The sequence below is a fragment of the Ovis aries genome, chromosome 25, assembly GCF_016772045.2.
Source record: "Ovis aries strain OAR_USU_Benz2616 breed Rambouillet chromosome 25, ARS-UI_Ramb_v3.0, whole genome shotgun sequence".
Lineage (NCBI taxonomy): Eukaryota > Metazoa > Chordata > Mammalia > Artiodactyla > Bovidae > Ovis > Ovis aries.
Genome location: NC_056078.1, coordinates 28541077 through 28560860, shown reverse-complemented (window position 1 = coordinate 28560860; position 19784 = coordinate 28541077). Strand labels below are relative to the sequence as shown.

At 40.6% G+C, this 19784-nt stretch overlaps 1 protein-coding gene across 11 annotated transcripts in view; it reads left to right on the top strand.

Moving 5' to 3' along the window:
- Positions 1-19784, top strand: part of CFAP70 (cilia and flagella associated protein 70) — an 83144-nt gene that overhangs the window by 42054 nt on the left and 21306 nt on the right. For all 11 annotated transcript variants that reach the window (XM_060406649.1, XM_060406650.1, XM_042240989.2 and 8 more), the window contains 7 exons: positions 63-123; positions 444-638; positions 1987-2118; positions 7100-7225; positions 9289-9422; positions 9539-9654; positions 9855-10079. In XM_060406649.1, the coding sequence (XP_060262632.1) occupies positions 63-123; positions 444-638; positions 1987-2118; positions 7100-7225; positions 9289-9422; positions 9539-9654; positions 9855-10079 (989 nt within the window). The remainder of the gene's footprint in view (positions 1-62; positions 124-443; positions 639-1986; positions 2119-7099; positions 7226-9288; positions 9423-9538; positions 9655-9854; positions 10080-19784) is intronic.

Sequence of the window (19784 nt, the reverse complement as noted above, 5' to 3'; positions counted from 1 at the left end):
TAAAAGAACATACACTTGGATATAGGAAAGTTTATGTGTTGTTTTTTTTTTTTCTGATACAGGGTCAAGGAAATGATTCCTCCAAGGCCACCTCTTACCCGTAGGACAGGAGGAGCTCAGAAAGTAAGTGCCAAGGCCAAGGTGAAACTCTGAGATGTTGAGTGCACCCACTTGAAAATAGGGCATGGGTTCTTCAGTATGTTTTCCAGAAGGGGTGAGAAAGTGTAGCTTCACAAATTTTCCCTCATGCTTCAGTCTGACCAGTGGCATGCAATGAATAGCATACAGTGTTTAATCTTTGGCTGATGGTTTCTGAGATGGGAAGAGAAGGGCAATTTATAACAAAAGGATTATTGAATGTAAAACCCAATCAAGTTTCAGACTTTCTTTCCATGTCTTGACCTCTTTGAGGCCCCTTTACCAGATATTTTGTATTTTTCTAGGCGGTGAGTGACTACCACATGCAGATCAAGAACATTGCTAGAGCCATTCTGAATGAATATCACACCATGTTTGGAAAACAAGTAGTCAAGACTGGGAATGATATAGACAGTGAAACCCTGGAGGAGCAGAAGTGCCAGCTCAGCTATGAACTTAATTGCTCTGGAAAATACTTTGCTTTCAAAGAACAGCTCAAGGTAAATATTAATTTATTAAACCGTGGATTTTTATGAAGCATCTTCTCTGCATATGTGGTTATCATTTCTTTTCCAGTTATGTTCAGCTATGCTCTACCTTTCTTGCTACTGGTGCAAAGACCTATGTTCTCTATGACAGAATGTCTAGAGACATTCTTCCACTCCTATATAGTCTTGGTATGGTTCAGTATCCATACTGAGTGTAAGCCTGTAATAAACAAATTCCTCACTTGAAATTAGGCCAGATTTCGTGTTGTACTAGCAAGCAGACACTCTGTACCTGGTGTTGATTCCATGACAGTTTTCTGTTTCCCATTGCAAACCTTTTCCTAGCCCACAGAATCACTAAGATTTGAGAAATATTTACTTAATAATAATTTCCCAAATAATAATGGCTAACATTTATTGAGTATTTGTTGTGTACAGACAGATTTTTAAATACTTCATATTTTACTAATTTCATCCTCACAACAACTATAAGAAAAAGGTACTCCTCATTTTATAGATAGAGAATTGCAGTATTTAGCTGGTTAAATAATTTGCCCAAGATTATAGAGCTAGTAAAGGTCAAAGATGGAATGTACATACAGGCAATCTGGCTCCAGACTCAGCTCAGAATCTGGCTTCTCATTTGCTACACTGCAGTGCCTCTCTGTGTACATTTACTATGTGCCCTAAACTGTACCAAACAGATACAAAGAAAGTATGTGGAAATAATAAAGTGAAAAACAACTGGTAGCCATGGAGACACGAGGCTCTTCTCAGGTGGCACAGGCACATCTCAGTTTGATCCCTGGTTCTGCTATTAGTAGCTGGATGACCATCTTCCCCTGTTATTTCTCTTTGGCCTCTCAATCCTCTTTTGAAGTAGTATAAGAATACCAGAAGTACGTATCCATTTAATAAATGAGGAAACCGAAATACCAAGTGTAAAATAATTTATGAGGTTGTACAGTGGCAGGATTAGAATCAGGATTCCATTGTTCAGTCTCTCAGATCAGGCCTTTCTCTTTTTTCTCCCTTGAATCATGTTGCCACTATGAGAAACATAATGCATAAACATAATGCTAAGGTTTTCTTTGGCTTTATGACTCTCTTTGCAAAGTGTGAATCCTGTATTGACCATTTTGATGATGATGGTAATGTCAAGAAAAGAATGATGTCATGAAGACATACTTTGATGTCATGCAAAGTGTGTTGATTGGAGGAAAATCAGAGAGCCGACAGTCTAGCAGTCACCAAGGAAAATCAGTTCACCTTCTGGGTTTCTGATGAGCCTTAGATCAGAAGCTCAAGGGAGGTCTTCTGCTGAACTGTGTTATCAGATGGTGATGTGTGTCTCTTGCAGCATGCTGTGGTAAAGATTGTGAGAGAGAAGTACTTGAAGACAACATCATTTGAAAGCCAAGAGGAGCTGCAGAAATTTATCAGTGAGCTATATGTTTTCTTGGTGGATCAGATGCATGTGGCCTTAAACCAGGTAGGTGCTTTAGAACTAAGCACTCTTCCTTTTCTCTGTAGGTCATCGGGTCTCCTCTAAATAAATTCCTTTCTTCTTCCCTCTTTTCTTCCTTAACACTACAGACATTTATTGGGGTAGCTGCTCTGTGCTAGGCATTGAAAACACAAAGATGAATGAGAAACTGCCTAACTTATAAGACGAATTTTTGGAAAAATAAGGGGGTATCCTCTTTCACGCAATCTCAAAAACTACAGAATGATCTCTCTTCGTTTCCAAGGCAAACCATTCAATATCACGAATGCCCCAACCAGTAACACTGAAGAAGCTGAAGCTGAACAGTTCTATGAAGACCTACAAGACCTTCTAGAACTAATACCCAAAAAAGATGTTCTTTTCATTCTAGGGGACTGGAGTGGAAAAGTAGGAAGTCAAGAAACACCTGCAGTAACAGGCAAATTTGGCCTTGGAGTACAGAATGAAACAGGGTAAAGGCTAATTAATAGAGTTCTACCAAGAAAATGCACTGGTCATAGCAAACACCCTCTTCCAACAACACGAGAAGACTCTACACATGGACATCACCAGATGGTCAACACCAAAATCAGATTGATTATATTCTTTGCAGCCAAAGATGGAGAAGCTCTATGCAGTCAGCAAGAACAAGACCGGGAGCTGACTGTAGCTCAGATCATGAACTCGTTATTGCCAAATTCAGACTTAAATTGAAGAAAGTGGGAAAACCACTAGACCATTCAGGTATGACCTAAATCAAATCCCTATGACTATACAGTGGAAGTGAAAAATAGATTTAACGGACTAGATCTAATAGACAGAGTGCCTGATGAACTATGGATAAAGGTTCATGACATTGTACAGAAGACAGGGATCAAGACCATCCCGAAGAAAAAGAAATACAAAAAAGCGAAGTAGCTGTCTGAGGAGGCCTTACAAATAGCTGTGAGAAGAATAGAAGCGAAAAGCAAAGGAGAAAAGGAAAGATATACCCATTTGATTGCAGAATTCCAAAGAATAACAAAGAGATAAGAAAGCCTTCCTTCAGCGATCAATGCGAAGAAATAGAGGAAAACAATAGAATAGGAAAGACTAAAGATCTCTTCAAGAGAATTAGAGATACCAAGTGAACATTTCATGCAAAGATGGGCTCAATAAAGGACAGAAATGGTAGGGACCTAACAGAAGCAGAAGATATTAAGAAGAGGTGGCAAGAATACACAAAGAACTGTACAAAAAAGATCTTCACAACCCAGATAATCATGATGGTGTGATCACTCACCTAGAGCCAGACATCCTGGAATGTGAAGTCAAGTGGGACTTAGGAAGCATCACTATGAACAAAGCTAGTGGAGGTGATGGAATTCCAGTTGATCTATTTCAGATCCTGAAAGATGATTCTGTGAAAGTGCTGCACTCAATATGCCAGCAAATTTGGAAAACTCAGCAGTGGCCACAGGACTGGAAAAGGTCAGTTTTCAGTCCAATCCCAAAGAAAGGCAATACCAAAGAATGCTCAAACTACTGCACAATTACACTCATCTCACACGCTAGTAATGCTCAAAATTCTCCAAACCATACTTCAGCAGTATGTGAACCATGAAATTCCAGATGTTCAAGCTGGTTTTAGAAAGGGCAGAGGAACCAGAGATCAAATTGCCAACATCCGCTGGATCATTGAAAAAGCAAGAGAGTTCCAGAAAAACATCTATTTCTGCTTTATTGACTATGCCAAAGCCTTTGACTGTGTGGGTCCCAATAAACTGTGGAAAATTCTGAAAGAGATGGGAATACAGACCACCTGACCTGCCTCTTGAGAAACCTATATGCAGGTCAGGAAACAACAGTTAGAACTGGACATGGAACAACAGACTGGTTCCAAATAGGAAAAGAAGTACATCAAGGCTGTATATTGTCACCCTGCTTATTTAACTTATATGCAGAGTACCTCATGAGAAACGCTGAGCTGGAGGGACCACAAGCTGGAATCAAGATTGCCGGGAGAAATATCAATAACCTCAGATATGCAGATGATGCCACCATTATGGCAGAAAGCGAGAAAGAACTAAAGAGGCTCTTGATGAAAGGAAAAGAGGAGAGTGAAAAAGTTGGCTTAAAGCTCAACATTCAGAAGACTAAGATCATGGCATCCGGTCCCATCACTTCATGGCAAATAGATGGGGAAACAGTGGAAACAGTGGCTGACTTTGTTTTGGGAGGCTCCAAAATGACTGCAGATGGTGATTGCAGCCATGAAATTATAAGATGCTTACTCCTTGAAAGGAAAGTTATGACCAACCTAGACAGCATATTAAAAAGCAGAGACATTACTTTGCCAACAAAGGTCCATCTAGTCAAGGCTATGGTTTTTCCAGTGGTCAAGTATGGATGTGAGATTTGGACTGTGAAGAAAGCTGAGAACAGAAGAATTGATGCTTTTGAACTGTGGTGTTGGAGAAGACTCTTGAGAGTCCCTTGGACTGCAAGGAGATCCAACCAGTCCATCCTAAAGGAGATCAGTCCTGGGTGTTCATTGGAAGGTCTGATGTTGAAGCTGAAACTCCAATACTTTGGCCACCTGATGTGAAGAGCTGACTCATTTGAAAAGACCCTGATGCTGGGAAAGATTGAGGGCAGGAAGAGAAGGGGATGACAGAGGATGAGATGGTTGGATGGCGTCACCGACTTAATGAACATGGGTTTGGGTGGAATCTGGGAGTTGTTGATAGATAGGGAGGCCTGGCGTGCTGCGGTTCATGGGGTTGCAGAGTCCTACACGACTGAGCAACTGAACTGAACTGAACTGATGCCAATTATATCTTCATAAACCTGGGGAGAAAAGAGAAAGTCTGAAAAGATTTTATTGTATTTGGCCAGAAAGAGGCTGTTGTTAACCTTTACATAGCGGTTTCATTGGTCTAATGAAGTAGATCCAAGTTATAGTGAATTGAAGAGTAAATGAGTGATCCAAAAGCAATTGGGATAAACATTCAAGAAGTTGGAAGATAAAGGGAAGAAGTAGGAAAATAGTAGCTGGAAATTAGAGATTTTCTTTTTAAGATGGAAGTCTTTAGAATGTCCTCAGGTTTAGGAAAAGGAGTCAGTAGATTGGGAGAAGTTGAAAGTTGAGGGGAAAGGGGGCAATCAATGGCAAACTTGGGATATACAAGTGGAAAAGGGTCAAGAATTTAGATGTAAGGATTAGTCTCGAAACAGAGAAGGATGTGATACCTCTTCCTCTGAGGCTGAAAGGAAAGACATACCATGGATGCAGGAATAAACAGTTCAGGGGCTTCCCGTCTTAACCACTGGTGGTTAAGTGGTTAAGAATCTGCCTTGCAATGCAAGGGATGCTGGTTTGATCCCTGGTCTACGGAGATTCCACATGCTGTGGACTAACTAAGCCTGTGCACCACAGCTACTGAGCCCATGCTCTTGGCCCTGAGAGCCGCAGCTGCTGAGCCCATGCTCTCGGCCCTGAGAGCCGCAGCTGCTGAAGGCGCATGTGCCTAGAGCCTGTGCTCTGCAACAGGAGAAGCCACCGATGAGCAGCAGCTCACACACCGCGATGAAGAGGAGCCCCCGCTCTCTGCAGCTGGAGAAGGCCCACATGCACCGACAGAGACCCACCACAGCCAAGAAGTTAGATACATCTTAGAAAACAGAGCTTGGTTGTGGGATTCAAAAGTTGTAGGATTTTTTTTTTTTTTTTTTTTTTTGCCTAATAATTTCTATTTCCTCTGTGAAGTAACTTCTTTACTGCAAGTGAAGGGAGTAAGTGTTGAATGGCAAGTTTGAAGAGAAGAAAATTTAGATACTGCCTAGCATAATGGAAAATGTTGCTGAACAAGGACAAACACATAGATTATTGAGAGTATTAAAGTCCTCAGCTAAGACCATATGCAGTTTTCTTCAGGCTCAATTAGCAGCTTCTGCCTAAGAAGGAAGAAGTCAGGTTGTAGGATTGTTTTGATTTGGGAGTTGTCTGAGCAAGTGCAGGAAAAGGACAAGGATGCCCAGGACTTGAATGTGCTGGTGAGAGAGCAGTATGAGTAGATAATCATGAGGTCCAGGCTTATCCATTTGGGAAATTATAGGCGTATTGGAAGTCAGAGAACAGTTTTAGGGGACTAAATGACAAGAAGACAGAAGGCTTGTAATGTGGGTGTGGGGAGTGGATATTAGAGGTAAAATATTTCTGGTTTGGGCATAGGAGTGTGTTGCTATAGGGATTTGGAGCTCAGAATTAGAAAGAACGGAGTACAAAGGCATTAACAGTGATCAGAAGCTCTCTTTGGCCCATCCCAAACTTAGCTTCACTCTTCACATTCCTTAGTAACTCTCCTTGTTAAAGTCAATGATACAAGTTTTATTTCTGGTTAAGAAATCGGGGGAGGGGTCTTCCCTGCCTCTAGCCTCTGGCCCAAGAGATTGCTTGTTATACCAGACCTCCTTTCCTATCTGGGTATAAAGGATATGTTATTTTTCCTTCTACCTTTCTGGCTATGTCTAAAATGTCTCCTTGGTAGAATCTGTCTATATATCCCACTGAAAATATAGATGTAGCTGCCAAAGATTTGTTTTCTCGATGTTTGAAGATTCTAGCTAGTTCTTGCCCTATTCATGTCATGACACCTAAAAAATGATAATATTTCTGTACACTAGAGAAAAGGAAAGAAGCTATTTGGGGTTAGAAGTGACTTAGGGATGCTGACTTCCCAGCCTTGAGGAGAGCAGTTCTGCTGTAAATAATTTTTACTCACTTCCATGACCTCAGACTTTTGGTGTTCAGATACCTGAGATTCTATTTCACCCTTGATATTTATCTGTTGGTTCACACGCACTCTGTTACTGTACTGGCAAGACTGTGAGAAACCTCAATATCATTTTAAATATCATAACTAGAGTCTCATATCTGGTTTATTCTTATAAAACTTCTCCTGATAACTGCTTCATTTTGTCTGCCTGTCATCTTGATGCTGACAAGACCATACCAGATGATGTCCAAGGCACCCCTCCAGTCATTTATACTAGCAGTGAACAGCTTCGACTCTTTGCATTTGAAGCAGAAGTCAATGAAAACTATGAAATGGCGACAGTGTACTATGAAGAGGTAATTAAACATCTTTCTGGTGGTTGTTGCCACTGCTAATTGTAAATATGGGTATAATACATAGTAGTGTTTGATTGTTTAAAATCCAACCTTGTTGATGAAAAGACTGACACATAGATCAATAAAACAGAGTCCAAAAATAGGTCCAGAAACAGAGCCATTATATTTTTGACAAAATTGTTTACAAATTTAAAAATTCAATGCCGAAAGGATAGGCTTTTCAAAAAATTGTGTTAGAACAGTCGGTTATCCATATGCAGAAAATGAACCTGGAGAGAGAGAAATAAAGATGGCAGAGTAAGAGGACATGGAGGTCACCTCCTTGCCATAAGCACATTAAAAATACATCTACATGTGGAACAATTCTCACTGGAAACTGACAGAAGGACTCATGTACAACAAGGCTGTAAGAAAGATACACGCATAATTTACTTGAAAGGGAAGAAAAGTGATTTGGTTGGGACCTGTGTCCCTAGGAGGGGACTCGGAAGAAAAGGGAAGGTGCACTGGTGTAAATTCAAACTGAGGAGTAAGTGGGTCAAGCCACAGACTGGGTGTCCCAGTCCTGGATTACAGTGTAGAGAAGACAAGGTCCCTTTGCTGGTTGGAGGACTGGCTGCTGGGACAGACAGAAAGGCTGGAGAAGCCTGGACTCCACTTATGAAGAATGCAAGTGTCCTGGCTTGCCCCTGAGGCAGGGCAGAGAGACATCTGCCCTACAAGCTGGCACATTCCTCATGGCCACCTTACCGTGCACCTGGGCCCAAGCCAAGCCAATGCTCCAGCCCTACTCAGACCACACCACAGCACAGCATTGGATCTGGGGGGCCACAACCAGGGAAAAAAATTCTAACCTGGGTTGCATCTGAGAAGAGCCACAGATGGCTACATAAGCAGCCATAGTTATAGCTGTGTGTGCATGGGCCCAGCTTGCTTCAGCACACCCTCCCTCTGGTGCAAATGCCCCAGTGTGGGGAGAGGGAGAAACGCGCACTCAATGGGAACACAGTCAGCTGGAGGAAAATTGTCACATCCAGTTGTGAAGCTGTTACCCTGTGTTTTCTTCTGAGAATTTCATAGTTTTAGGTACTACATTTATGTCTTTGATCCATTTGAATTATTTTTTGTATATGGTGTTAGGTAAGGGTTCAACTTCATTCTCTGCATGTGGATATTCAGTTTTCCTAGCAGAGTTTGCTTAAAATATTGTCCTTTCCCTACCAAATGGTCTTGACACCTTTGTCAAAAGTCATTTGACTATATATGTTAGGATTTATTTCTGGGCTCTCCATTCTATTCCCTTGGCTTATATGTCTGTCTTTATACCAGTACCAGACTGATTACTGTAACTTTGTTAAGTTCTGAAATCAGGAAGTTTGAGTTTTCTAGTTTTGTTCCTTTTTAAGATTGTTTTGGATATTTGGGATCCTTAAGATTCCATATGAATTTTGGAATGGGCTTTTTTGTTTCTGCAAAAAAATATCATTGGGATTTTGATAGATATTGCATTGAATCTGTATATTGCTTTTTACAGTATTAAGTCTTCTAATCTAATCTGTGAACATGCAATGTGCTTTCATTTGTTTGTCTCTCTTCTTTAATTTCTTTCAGCAATGTTTTATAGTTTTCACTCATCATAAGTTGTTTTTATTATTACATATTTGTGGATAAGCTGATATTTGCCTCCTCAAGACTGTGACAGAAGTGATTATATGTAAATCTTTAAAATGAAACATAAAACGAATCTTTTGATTCCCAAGTATTGGATGAGTATATGGTGACCAAAACACTGATACTAGAAAGCAATGAATTGAGGATTCTTTTTTTTTTTTGAGGCTTTCATTTTTTACATTATTTCCAGAAATATTTATTGACCACATAATATAAGTCAGACAAGTGACTGTTCTGGGCATTCAGAAGTTAGTGGTAAGCAAAAAAGAAGTCACATTTCTAATTTCATAGAGCTTATAGTATTTTTGGAGTGCTTGCTCTGTGATGTTATGTGCTTGAAGGATGTAACAGCGTCGCAGTAACCTTGGTCCTCCTGATGTTTCGTGTGGCAGAGGTTAGTTCGGGAGCCCCAGAACCTGGAGCACTGGCTGGACTACGGTGCCTTCTGCCTCCTAACTGAAGACAATATCAAAGCACAGGAGTGCTTTCGAAAAGCCCTTTCCCTGAACCAGAATCACATCCAGAGGTATGATTGGAAGAGAGATGAGGAATGAGTAGGGGCAGATAAGCTTCGGTGTGAGTTTGCCTTGGTTCCTGTGATGTGGGGCCATGTTGTCAGTCTTGCTGGTGGTCTCTTCTCAGCTTGTTGCTGTGTGGTGTCCTGGCTGTCCTGATGGAGAACTATGAGCAGGCGGAAGTTTTCTTCGAAGATGCTACTTGCTTGGAACCAACCAATGTTGTAGCCTGGACTTTACTTGGTTTGATACTTTCCTATGATACAAACGTCTCTTCTTTCATTAGAAGATTTTTCCTTTCTCTTTCCATTCTTTAATGGCTCATCATGTAATTCTTAAACTTTGGTGGAAGTGTGGGAAATCCAAATGAAATGCTGTCCTTCTACAGTATTTGATAGCGGGAAATTAGTCACATTTGTTTCAACGTCTTTTTTTTTTTTCAGGCTTGTACTATGAAATTCAAAATAATGATATTCGAATGGAAATGGCATTTCATGAAGCCTTCAAACAGCTTCAGGCACGGGTTCTTCAGGCACAAGTAACGAGGCAGAAGAGCGCTGGTACTGTAGAGTGTGTTGAGGAAGGAGGGAAAGCAGAATCCAGCTTAGGTCCTTGGGGAGTTACCAGTGGTTCTTCTACAGCAGCCCTCAAAGTGGAAGCCCCAACAGGTAGGACCAGGGAGATGGTGTGTGGCTATTGGAAGAATTCTTGGCCTCATGAGTGGGACCTGGCACATAAATACACAGTAAATATGTACTGTGTACATAAGTACACAGTAAATAGTTGTTAAATGAATGAGAACGTGGAGTTTTGAGTTGTTCCAGGGCTACCAGGCAACAGTCCTTCTAAACATTTCCTCATTCATATGACTGAAAGTTGGCAATTTCTACTGTTGTTGCTTGTCAATTTTTTGAGACTTAAAAATTTTTAGAGAATTTAACATCTCTGAAGGTGAAGGTGAAGGTGAAGGTGAAGTTGCTCAGTCGTGTCCGACTCTGCGACCCCGTGGACTGTAGCCTACCAGGCTCCTCCATCCAGGGGATTCTCCAGGCAAGAATACTGGAGTGGGTTGCCATTTCCTTCTCCAGGGGATCTTCCCGACCCAGGGATCAAACCCGGGTCTCCTGCATTAGAGGCAGATGCTTTAACCTCTGAGCCACCAAAAGGGGTATCATTTTAGCAGAGTAAGTTTCATTCTTTTCCCCCTCACTCTCTTCCCCAGGATCTAAAATCTCAGTAATGTGATTGTAAAATTTTAAAATTTATTTATACATTTTTTTTTCTTGTTCTTCATTAACATTCTCCTTTCCTCCACTTTAGGAAATCATTCTAATGTGTTTAAAGTTGTGTGTTTTTTTGTGTTTCCTGCATGTGTTATTTTGTTTATAAGTTGTTACACTTACTAACAAAGAATTGTTATTTTGTGTACATATATTTTCAACAGTTTAAGGTATAATGGATATTTCATAAACTGCACATATTTAACGTGTACAGTTTGATAAGTTTTGACATACGAACACATCCATGGAAACATCACCACAGTCAATATAATGAACATAATGAACATATCTGAAAACTCCAAAACTTTCTTTGTGCCCATTTGTAATCTCTTTCTCCCATCCAAGTATTCAATAGGCCTGACCCTGATCAGGTGAGATCTGGCGCATTCGGGGTGGTATGGCTGTAGACTGGAATCTCTTTGTCTTGGCCCTGTTTCCATATAAACACCAATCAACTTTCTATTACTATGTGCCGGGAGCCAGCATGAGGAATTCCACCCGTGACAAGGTCATGCGGCAGAGCTCTGATGGCAAGGCTAATCAGACCTCAGGTTTTCCCCCTGGGATTTCCTGAGCATCCACCCCCCAAAAAATAAGAATCTGCCTGCTTTTCCACTCTTCTAATATTCTCTGGAAAAAGTCAAATCAGGACTTTAGCCTTCTGCATTTGAAAGGGATGTTTCAGTAAAAACTCCTCTGATAACTCTCTAGCTTGCCTAACAGGTTCCCCCCGGACCTCTTACAGCTTGTGAATTGCTTGCAGCCCCCCAACCACAAGAGGCACAAAGCTTAAAGCATCTTAAAGATACAGAGCCTTTTCTAAAGAGTTAAAAATTATATTGGTAGAGGGTTTTCACTGTTGACTCAATGACTGCTACCAGGCCTCCATATTCTTTATCTTTTAGGCACCTGGGAGGATGTTAATCAATGTAAACGGGATATGGAAAAAGATATATAGTAGTTTTGATGTTAGCAACACTAGACTTTTGAGTTAATTACTTTTGTTATATATCACTGTACTCTTCTTGTGTCCTTGCTATGTAAGAATGTAACTTTATTTAGTGCTTTCTGAGAGTGGCACCAGACTTTGGGAAGATCAACACAAATAAGTCTTCTGGTTAACAAACCATTATCAGAAAAAAGGCTGTAGAATGTTAATTGGCCTTTTTGGCCAGAAGATGATGTAAATCACCTAAGACTTATGTATACAATTAGGTATGCAGAGAGAAAAGCCTGGTTTTGATAAGAGTCTGGGCTGCTAACGCTGCATAACTTTGTGTTACCCATTGATCTCCATATTTTATCAAAAGTATAAAAGGCCTTCTGAACAATAGAGGACGGGGCCAGTCACTGGACTGGTTTCCCCCGTGTCTCCTCTTTACTCTAATTTCAGGCTGAATTCCCATCTGGAGTGGGGCGGCTCACCATGTATACTTACTTGTCCTGGCTTTTAAGATCCACACAAGGGGGAGCCCAAGGCGGGGCACCCCCCGATATTCAAGTGGGCGCCGGTGGCCCAACGTAGATGGTGCTAGCTCCTTGTCTGAAACTTTATTGGCCTTCCCCGTAAACCAAGTTATTCAGCCTTCTTTCTCCACTTAATTTTCCTACTACACTATTTCTTCCTAATCTAATCTTATATTAATAAATAAATAAGTTTCCTCGCCAACGCCGTCCCTGCTTCCAATTCCCTGGATCCACCGGGGCTGGACCCCGGCACCTATGGATGAGTTTGCATATGTTATAATTTTACTTATTTATTTATGGATGCGCTGGGTCTTCATCAATGTGTGCAGGCTTTCTCTAGCTACAGTGAGTGCGGACAGCTACTCTTTGCTGTGGTGTGTGGGCTTCGCATTGTGGTGGCCTCTCTTGTTGCAGAGCAAGGGCTCTAGGGCTTTGGGCTCAGTTGTGGATCACAGGCCCAGCTGCTTCGCTGCATGTGGGATCTTCCCAGACCAGGGGTCCAACCTGTGTCCTCTGCATTGGCAGGCAGATTCTTAACCACTGGGGATGTCCCAGCTTTAGAATTAAGAAGAATTATACAGTATATACTCTTTTTTGGTCTGACTTTTTCCACTTTAGTTGGTCAGTCAGCTCAATCACTCAGTCATGTCTGACTCTTTGCAACCCCATGGACTGCAGCACGCCAGGCCTCCCTGTCCATCACCAACTCCTGAAGTTTACTCAAACTCATGTCCATTGAGTTGGTGATGCCATCCAGCCATCTCATCCTCTGTCATCCCCTTCTCCTCCTGCCTTCAATCTTCCCAGCATCGGGGTCTTTTCATGAGTCAGCTCTTCGGATCAGGTGGCCAGAGTATCGGAGTTTAAGCTTCAGTATCAGTCCTTCCAATAAACATTCAGGACTGATTTCCTTTAGGATGGACTGGTAGGATCTCCTTGCAGTCCAAGGGGCTCTCAAGAGTCTTCTCCAACACCACAGTTCAAAAGCATCGATTATTCAGCACTTAGCTTTCTTTATAGTCCAACTCTCAGATCCATACATGACTACTAGAAAAACCATAGCCTTGACTAGATGGACCTTTGTTGGCAAAGTAATGTCTCTGCCTTTTAATATGCTATCTAGGTTGGTCATAACTTTCCTTCCAAGGAGTAAGCGTCTTTTTATTTCATGGCTACAGTCACCATCTGCAGTCATTTTGGAGCCCAAAGAAATAAAGTCTGACACTGTTTCCACTGTTTCCCCATCTATTTGCCATGAAGTGACGGGACCAGATGCCATGATCTTCGTTTTCTGAATGTTGAGCTTTAAGCCAACTTTTTCACTCTCCTCTTTCACGTTCATTAAGAGCCTCTTTAGTTCTTCACTTTCTACCATAAGGGTGGTGTCATCTGCATATCTGAGATTATTGATATTTTTCCTGGCAGTCTTGATTCCAGCTTGTGCTTCATCCAGCCCAGTTTTTCTCATGAAGTACTCTGCATATACATTAAATAAGCATGGTGACAATATACAGCCTTGACATACTCCTTTTCCTATTTGGAACCAGTCTGTTGTTCTATGTCCAGTTCTAACTGTTGCTTCGTGACCTGCACACAGGTTTCTCAAGATGCAGGTCAGGTTGTCTAGTATTCCCATCTCTTTCAGAATTTTCCACAGTTTATTGTGATCCACACAGTCAAAGGCTTTGGCATAGTCAATCAAGCAGAAATAGATATTTTTCTGAAACTCTCTTGCTTTTTCGATGATCCAGCTAATGTTGGCAATTTGATCTCTGGTTCCTCTGCCTTTTCTAAAACCACCTTGAATATCTGGAAGTTCATGGTTCACGTATTGCTGAAGCCTGGCTTGGAGAATTTTGAGCATCACTTTGCTAGTGTGTGAGATGAGTGCAATTGTGTGGTAGTTTGAGCATTCTGTGGCATTGCCTTTCTTTGGTATTGGAATGAAAACTGACCTTTTCCAGTCCTGTGGCCACTGCTGAGTTTTCCAAATTTGCTGGCATACTGAGTGCAGCACTTTCACAGCATCATCTTTTAGGATTGGAAATAGTCCAACTGGAATTCCATCACCTCCACTAGCTTTGTTTGTAGTGATGCTTCCTAAGTCCCACTTGACTTCACATTCCAGGATGTTTGGCTCTAGGTAAGTGATCACACCATCGTGATTATCTGGGTCATGAAGATCGTTTTGTACAGTTCTTCGGTGTATTCTTGCCACCTCTTCTTAATATCTTCTGCGTCTGTTAGGTCCCTACCATTTCTGTCCTTTATTGAGCCCATCTTTGCATGAAATGTTCCCTTGGTATCTCTAATCTTTCTCATTCTATTGTTTTCCTCTATTTCTTTGCCTTGATCACTGAGGAAGGCTTTCTTATCTCTCCTTGCTATTCTTTGGAACTCTGCATTCAGATGCTTATATCTTTCCTTTTCTTCTTTGCTTTGGCTTCTCTTCTTTCCTCAGCTATTTGTAAGGCCTCCTCAGACAGCCATTTCGCTTTCTTGCATTTCTTTCTCTTTGGAATGGTTTTCCTCCATGTCTCCTGTACAGTGTCATGAACCTTCATCCATAGTTCATCAGGCACTCTGTCTATCAGATCTCGTCCCTTAAATCCATTTCTCACTTTCACTGTAAAATTGTTAGCGATTTGATTTAGGTCATACATGAATGGTCTTGTGGTTTTCTCTACTTTCTCCAGTTTAAGTCTGAATTTGGCAATAAGGAGTTCATGATCTGAGCCACAGTCAGCTCCCAGTCTTGTTCTTGCTGACTGCATAGAGCTTCTCCATCTTTGGCTGCAAAGAAGATAATCAGTCTGATTTCAGTAATGACCATCTGGTGATGTCCATGTGTAGAGTCTTCTCTTGTGTTGTTGGAAGAGGATGTTTGCTATGACCAGTGTGTTCTCTTGGTAGAACTCTATTAGCCTTTGCCCTGCTTCATTCTGTACTCCAAGGCCAAATTTGCCTGTTACTGCAGGTCTTTCTTGACTTCCTACTTTTGCATTCCAGTCCCCAGTAATGAAAAGGACATCTTTTTTGGGTGTTCTAGAAGGTCTTTTAGGTTTTCATAGAACCGTACTTCAGCTTCTTCAGCATTACTGGTCAGGGCATAGACTTGCATTACCGTGATATTGGGTTGCCTTGTAAACGAACAGAGGTCATTATGTTGTTTTTGAGACTGCATCCAAGTGCTGCATTTTGGACTCTTGTTGACTATGATGGCTACTCCATTTCTTCTAAGAGATTCTTGCCCACAGTAATCAATTTAATAGTCATCTGAGTTAAAATCATCCATTCCAATCCATTTTAGTTCACTGATTCCTAAAATGTCAGCGTTCACTCTTGCCATTGCTGGTTTGATCACTTCCAGTTTGCCTTGATCCATGGACCTAACATTCCAGGTTCCTATGCAATATCGCTGTTTATAGCATTGGACCTTGCTTTCTTCACCAGTCATATCCACAACTGGGTGTTCTTTTTATTTTGGCTCCATCTCTTCATTCTTTCTGGAGTTAGTTCTCCACTGATCTCCAATAGCATATTGGACACCTATCAACCTGGGGAGTTCATCTTTCAATGTCCTATCTTTTTGCCTTTTCATACTGTTCATGGGGCTCTCTAGGCAGGAATACTGAAGTGGTTTGCCATTCCCTTCTCCAGTGGACCACATTTTGTCAGAACTCTCCACCATGACCCGTCCATCTTGGGTGGCCCTACACAGCATGACTCATAATTTCATTGAGTTAGAGAAGACTGTGGTCCATACGGTTAGATTGGTTAGTTTTCTGGTGGTTTTCAGTCTGTCTGCCCTCTGATGGAGAAGCATAAAAGGCTTATGAAAGCTTCCTGATGCGATAGACTGACTGAGGGGGATACTGGGTCTTGTTCTGATGGGTGGGGCCATGCTCAGTAAATCTTTAATCCAATTTTGATTATTTTGAGACTCAAGCATGTTGTTGCCCATATCAGTAGTTCATCCTTTTTTATTGCTAAATAATATCCTGATGTGTGGCGATACCAACACTGTATTTATTTAATCAACGCTGGGCTGGAAGAAGCACAAGCTGGAATCAAGATTGCTGGGAGAAATATCAATAACCTCAGATATGCAGATGACACCACCCTTACGGCAGAAAGCAAAGAACTGAAGAGCCTCTTGAAAGTGAAAGAGGAGAGTGAAAAAGTTGGCTTAAAGCTCAACATTCAGAAAACGAAGATCATGGCATCTGGTCCCATCACTTCATGGGAAATAGTTGGGGAAACAGTGGAAACAGTGTCAGACTTTATCTTTTTGGGCTCCAAAAATCACTGCAGATGGTGACTGCAGCCATGAAATTAAAAGATGCTTACTGCTTGGAAGAAAAGTTGTGACCAACCTAGATAGCATATTGAAAAGCAGAGACATTACTTTGCCAACAAAGGTCCGTCTAGTCAGGACTATGGTTTTTCCAGTGGTCAGGTATGGATGTGAGAGTTGGACTGTAAAGAAAGCTGAGTGCTGAATAATCGATTCTTTTGAACTGTGGTGTTGGATAAGACTCTTGAGTGTCCCTTGGACTGCAAGGAGAGCCAACCAGTCCGTTCTGAAGGAGATCAGCCCTGGGATTTCTTTGGAGGGAATGATGCTGACGCTGAAACTCCAGTACTTTGGCCACCTCATGAGAAGAGTTGACTCATTGGAAAAGACTCTGATGCTGGGAGGGATTGGGGGCAGGAGGAGAAGGGGACAACAGAGGATGAGATTGCTGGATGGCATCACTGACTCAAAGGATGTGAGTCTGAGTGAACTCCGGGAGTGCATGATAGACAGGGAGGCCTGGTGTGCTGCAATTCATGGGCTCGCAAAGAGTCAGACACGACTAAGCGACTGAACTGAACTGAACTGATATATATTTGGGCTGTTTCTAGTTTGGGACTGTTAAAGTTGCTGTGGATATTGTGTACAAATTTTTGTGTAGACATGGACTTTCATTCTTTTGGATAAATACTTGTTATTATTCTTTGTCACAAAGTTGTGTTTGACTCTTTACAACCCCATGGAATGCAGCATGCCAGGCTTCCTTGTCCTTCACCATCTCCCAGCATTTGCTCAGATTCATGTCCATTGAGTCAGTGATACCATCCAACTATCTCATCCTCTGTCACCCCTGATACTAGGAAAGATTGAGGGCAGGAGGGAAAGAGGATGAGATGTATAAATACGTAGAAGTCGAATAGCTGGGACTGTTCAACTTAGAAGCTGAATATCTGGGTTATCTAGCCATATGTTTTTTATTTTCTAATATTTGAGAATTTTTCCAGATATACTTGTTTCTTATTTCTAATGTAATGTAATAGTGGTTAGAAAATGTACTTTACATGATTTGAATCCTTTTAATTCTATTTTGACTTGTTTTATGGTCTAGTAGTTTAATCTGACTTGATCCATGTACACTTGAAAAGAGTGTATATTCTGAGGTTGTTGAGTGGAGTGTTCTGTAAAGTGAGTTTAATTAGTTGATTATGTTGTTCAGCTCCACAAATGCTTTGTAGTTTTGTGCCTTTGAAGTTTTGTTTAAATAGTTCTTCCTACCTCAAGTCACATTTTCTTCAATTAACTTTATAATATTAGTTTTACATTTACATGTTTAATCTGTCCAGATTCCATCTTTGAGTGTGATGCTAGGTGGGAACTAGTTTCATTTTTCTCCATGTAGAGAGATAATTTTCTCAAAACCGTATGTTAAACAATCATCTTTTATCATTTGATTTAAGGTGTATATGTCTCTGAGCTCTATGTTCTGATTTGTCTGATCTTAAAACAACATCACATTCTTTATTGCTGTGGTGTTATACTATGCCTTGGTTTCTGGCATATGAGGTTTTCCCATTTACTTGCTTTTTGTATACCTGATTTACCTGTTCATGAATCTTTATTCACCTATATGAATTTTATAGTGAGTTTATCAAGTACATTAAAAAGCCAGTTGGACATTTTATTTCAACTGTATTGAGTTTATAAATTAATTTAGGGGTAATACACATCTGTGCTTCTGTGCTTGGTCCTCAGTCATGTCCAACTCTTAGTGACACCATGGACTGTAGCTGTCATGTCCTCCTTCAGGGGATCTTCCCAACCCAGGAATCAAACCCAGGTCTCAAGCATTGCAGGTGGATTCTTTACCGTCTGAGCCAACAGGGGACCCCAATAGACATCTGCATATTATTAACCATTCTATCCAAGTTTGTGGAGAATCTCTCCATTTACTCAGGTCATCTTCTGGGTTCTTTATTAAAGTTTTTAACATTTTTTCACCAGTGAGGCCCTGTTTAAGTAATTCATAGTTGTTTTATTGATTGCATTGCTATCAGAAGAGTATCTTATTTTAATTATGTTTTCTAGTTGGTTATTGCTGGTATTTTTTAATGTACGCTATTGATTTTCTACATTTTAGATTTTAGTGTATACTATTGCTCTTTATTTTTTATTTTTTAGTTTTTATTTTTTAAATTTTAAAACTTTAGTTCCCCAAACATGAACTTGTGTGCATGTCAGACATAGATGATTCAATTAGCTCATTGCTCTTTAGATTTGACTTGTGTATGATAATCTAATTTGACTCATTTTTTTAAAATAGGGAGCTTAGTTTATTTATTTGTTTATTTTCAGCTGGGCTGGGTCTTCATTACTATGCGGGCTTTTCTCTAGGTGCAGAGTGAGGGCTACTCTCTAGTTGAGGAGGGCAGAGTTCTCCTTGCAGTGGCTTCTTTTATTGCCAAGCACAGGCTCCCGGGCGTGCAGGCTTCAGTAGTTGCGGCACTTGGGCTCTAGAGCACAGGCTCAGTAGTCGTGCGCAGGCTTAGTAGCTCCTTGGCATGCGGCATCCTCCTGGACCAGAGATGGAACCTGTGTCTCCTGCACTGGCAGGAGGATCCTCCACTGCTGAGCCCCCAGGGAAGCCCGTAATTTGACTCTTATTGACTCAGGTAGATTATTACTTCTATTGTTTTTTCCAGAATATGATCATTATATCATCTGCCAATAATGATAGTGTTACCTTTTCTTCCCAATTCTCATACTGCTCACTTCTTTTTATTATTTACAGTAATATGTTGTATATTAGTTGTAGTGTTCAGCCTTGTCTTCTTTTCCTAAGGGGAATGAGTTTAAAGTTTGTCTATTAAATCTAAAATATGGTTTTAAGATTTTTCTTAAAAAAAAAAAAACACAAAACCTTTACAGAATTAAGAAAAGTCTCTTCTGTTCTTAATTTCCAAAGAGTTTTTTTCATTAATAAGTATTGATCTTCATCAGATTCTTTTTCTGCATCAATTGAAAAAAAATTATTTTCTCCTTTTATCTATTAGTATAGTGAACAACATTGATAGATTTCTTTTATACTGAACAGTCCTCGCAATAATTGAATAAATACTGCTTGATCATAGTGTATTAACTTTTAATATACCTTTTTATTTGAATAGCTAACTCTTTATTTTGGATCTTTGCATCTGTGTTCGTAAATGAAAGCCTATAATTTTTTTTGTCTAGTTTTATGATCCAGATTATTAGGTACCTTTTGTTCTTTTGCTTTTAGTCTTTAATGTATTTGTATTTTATGTTTATTAGTGTTATTCATGGCATTTTCT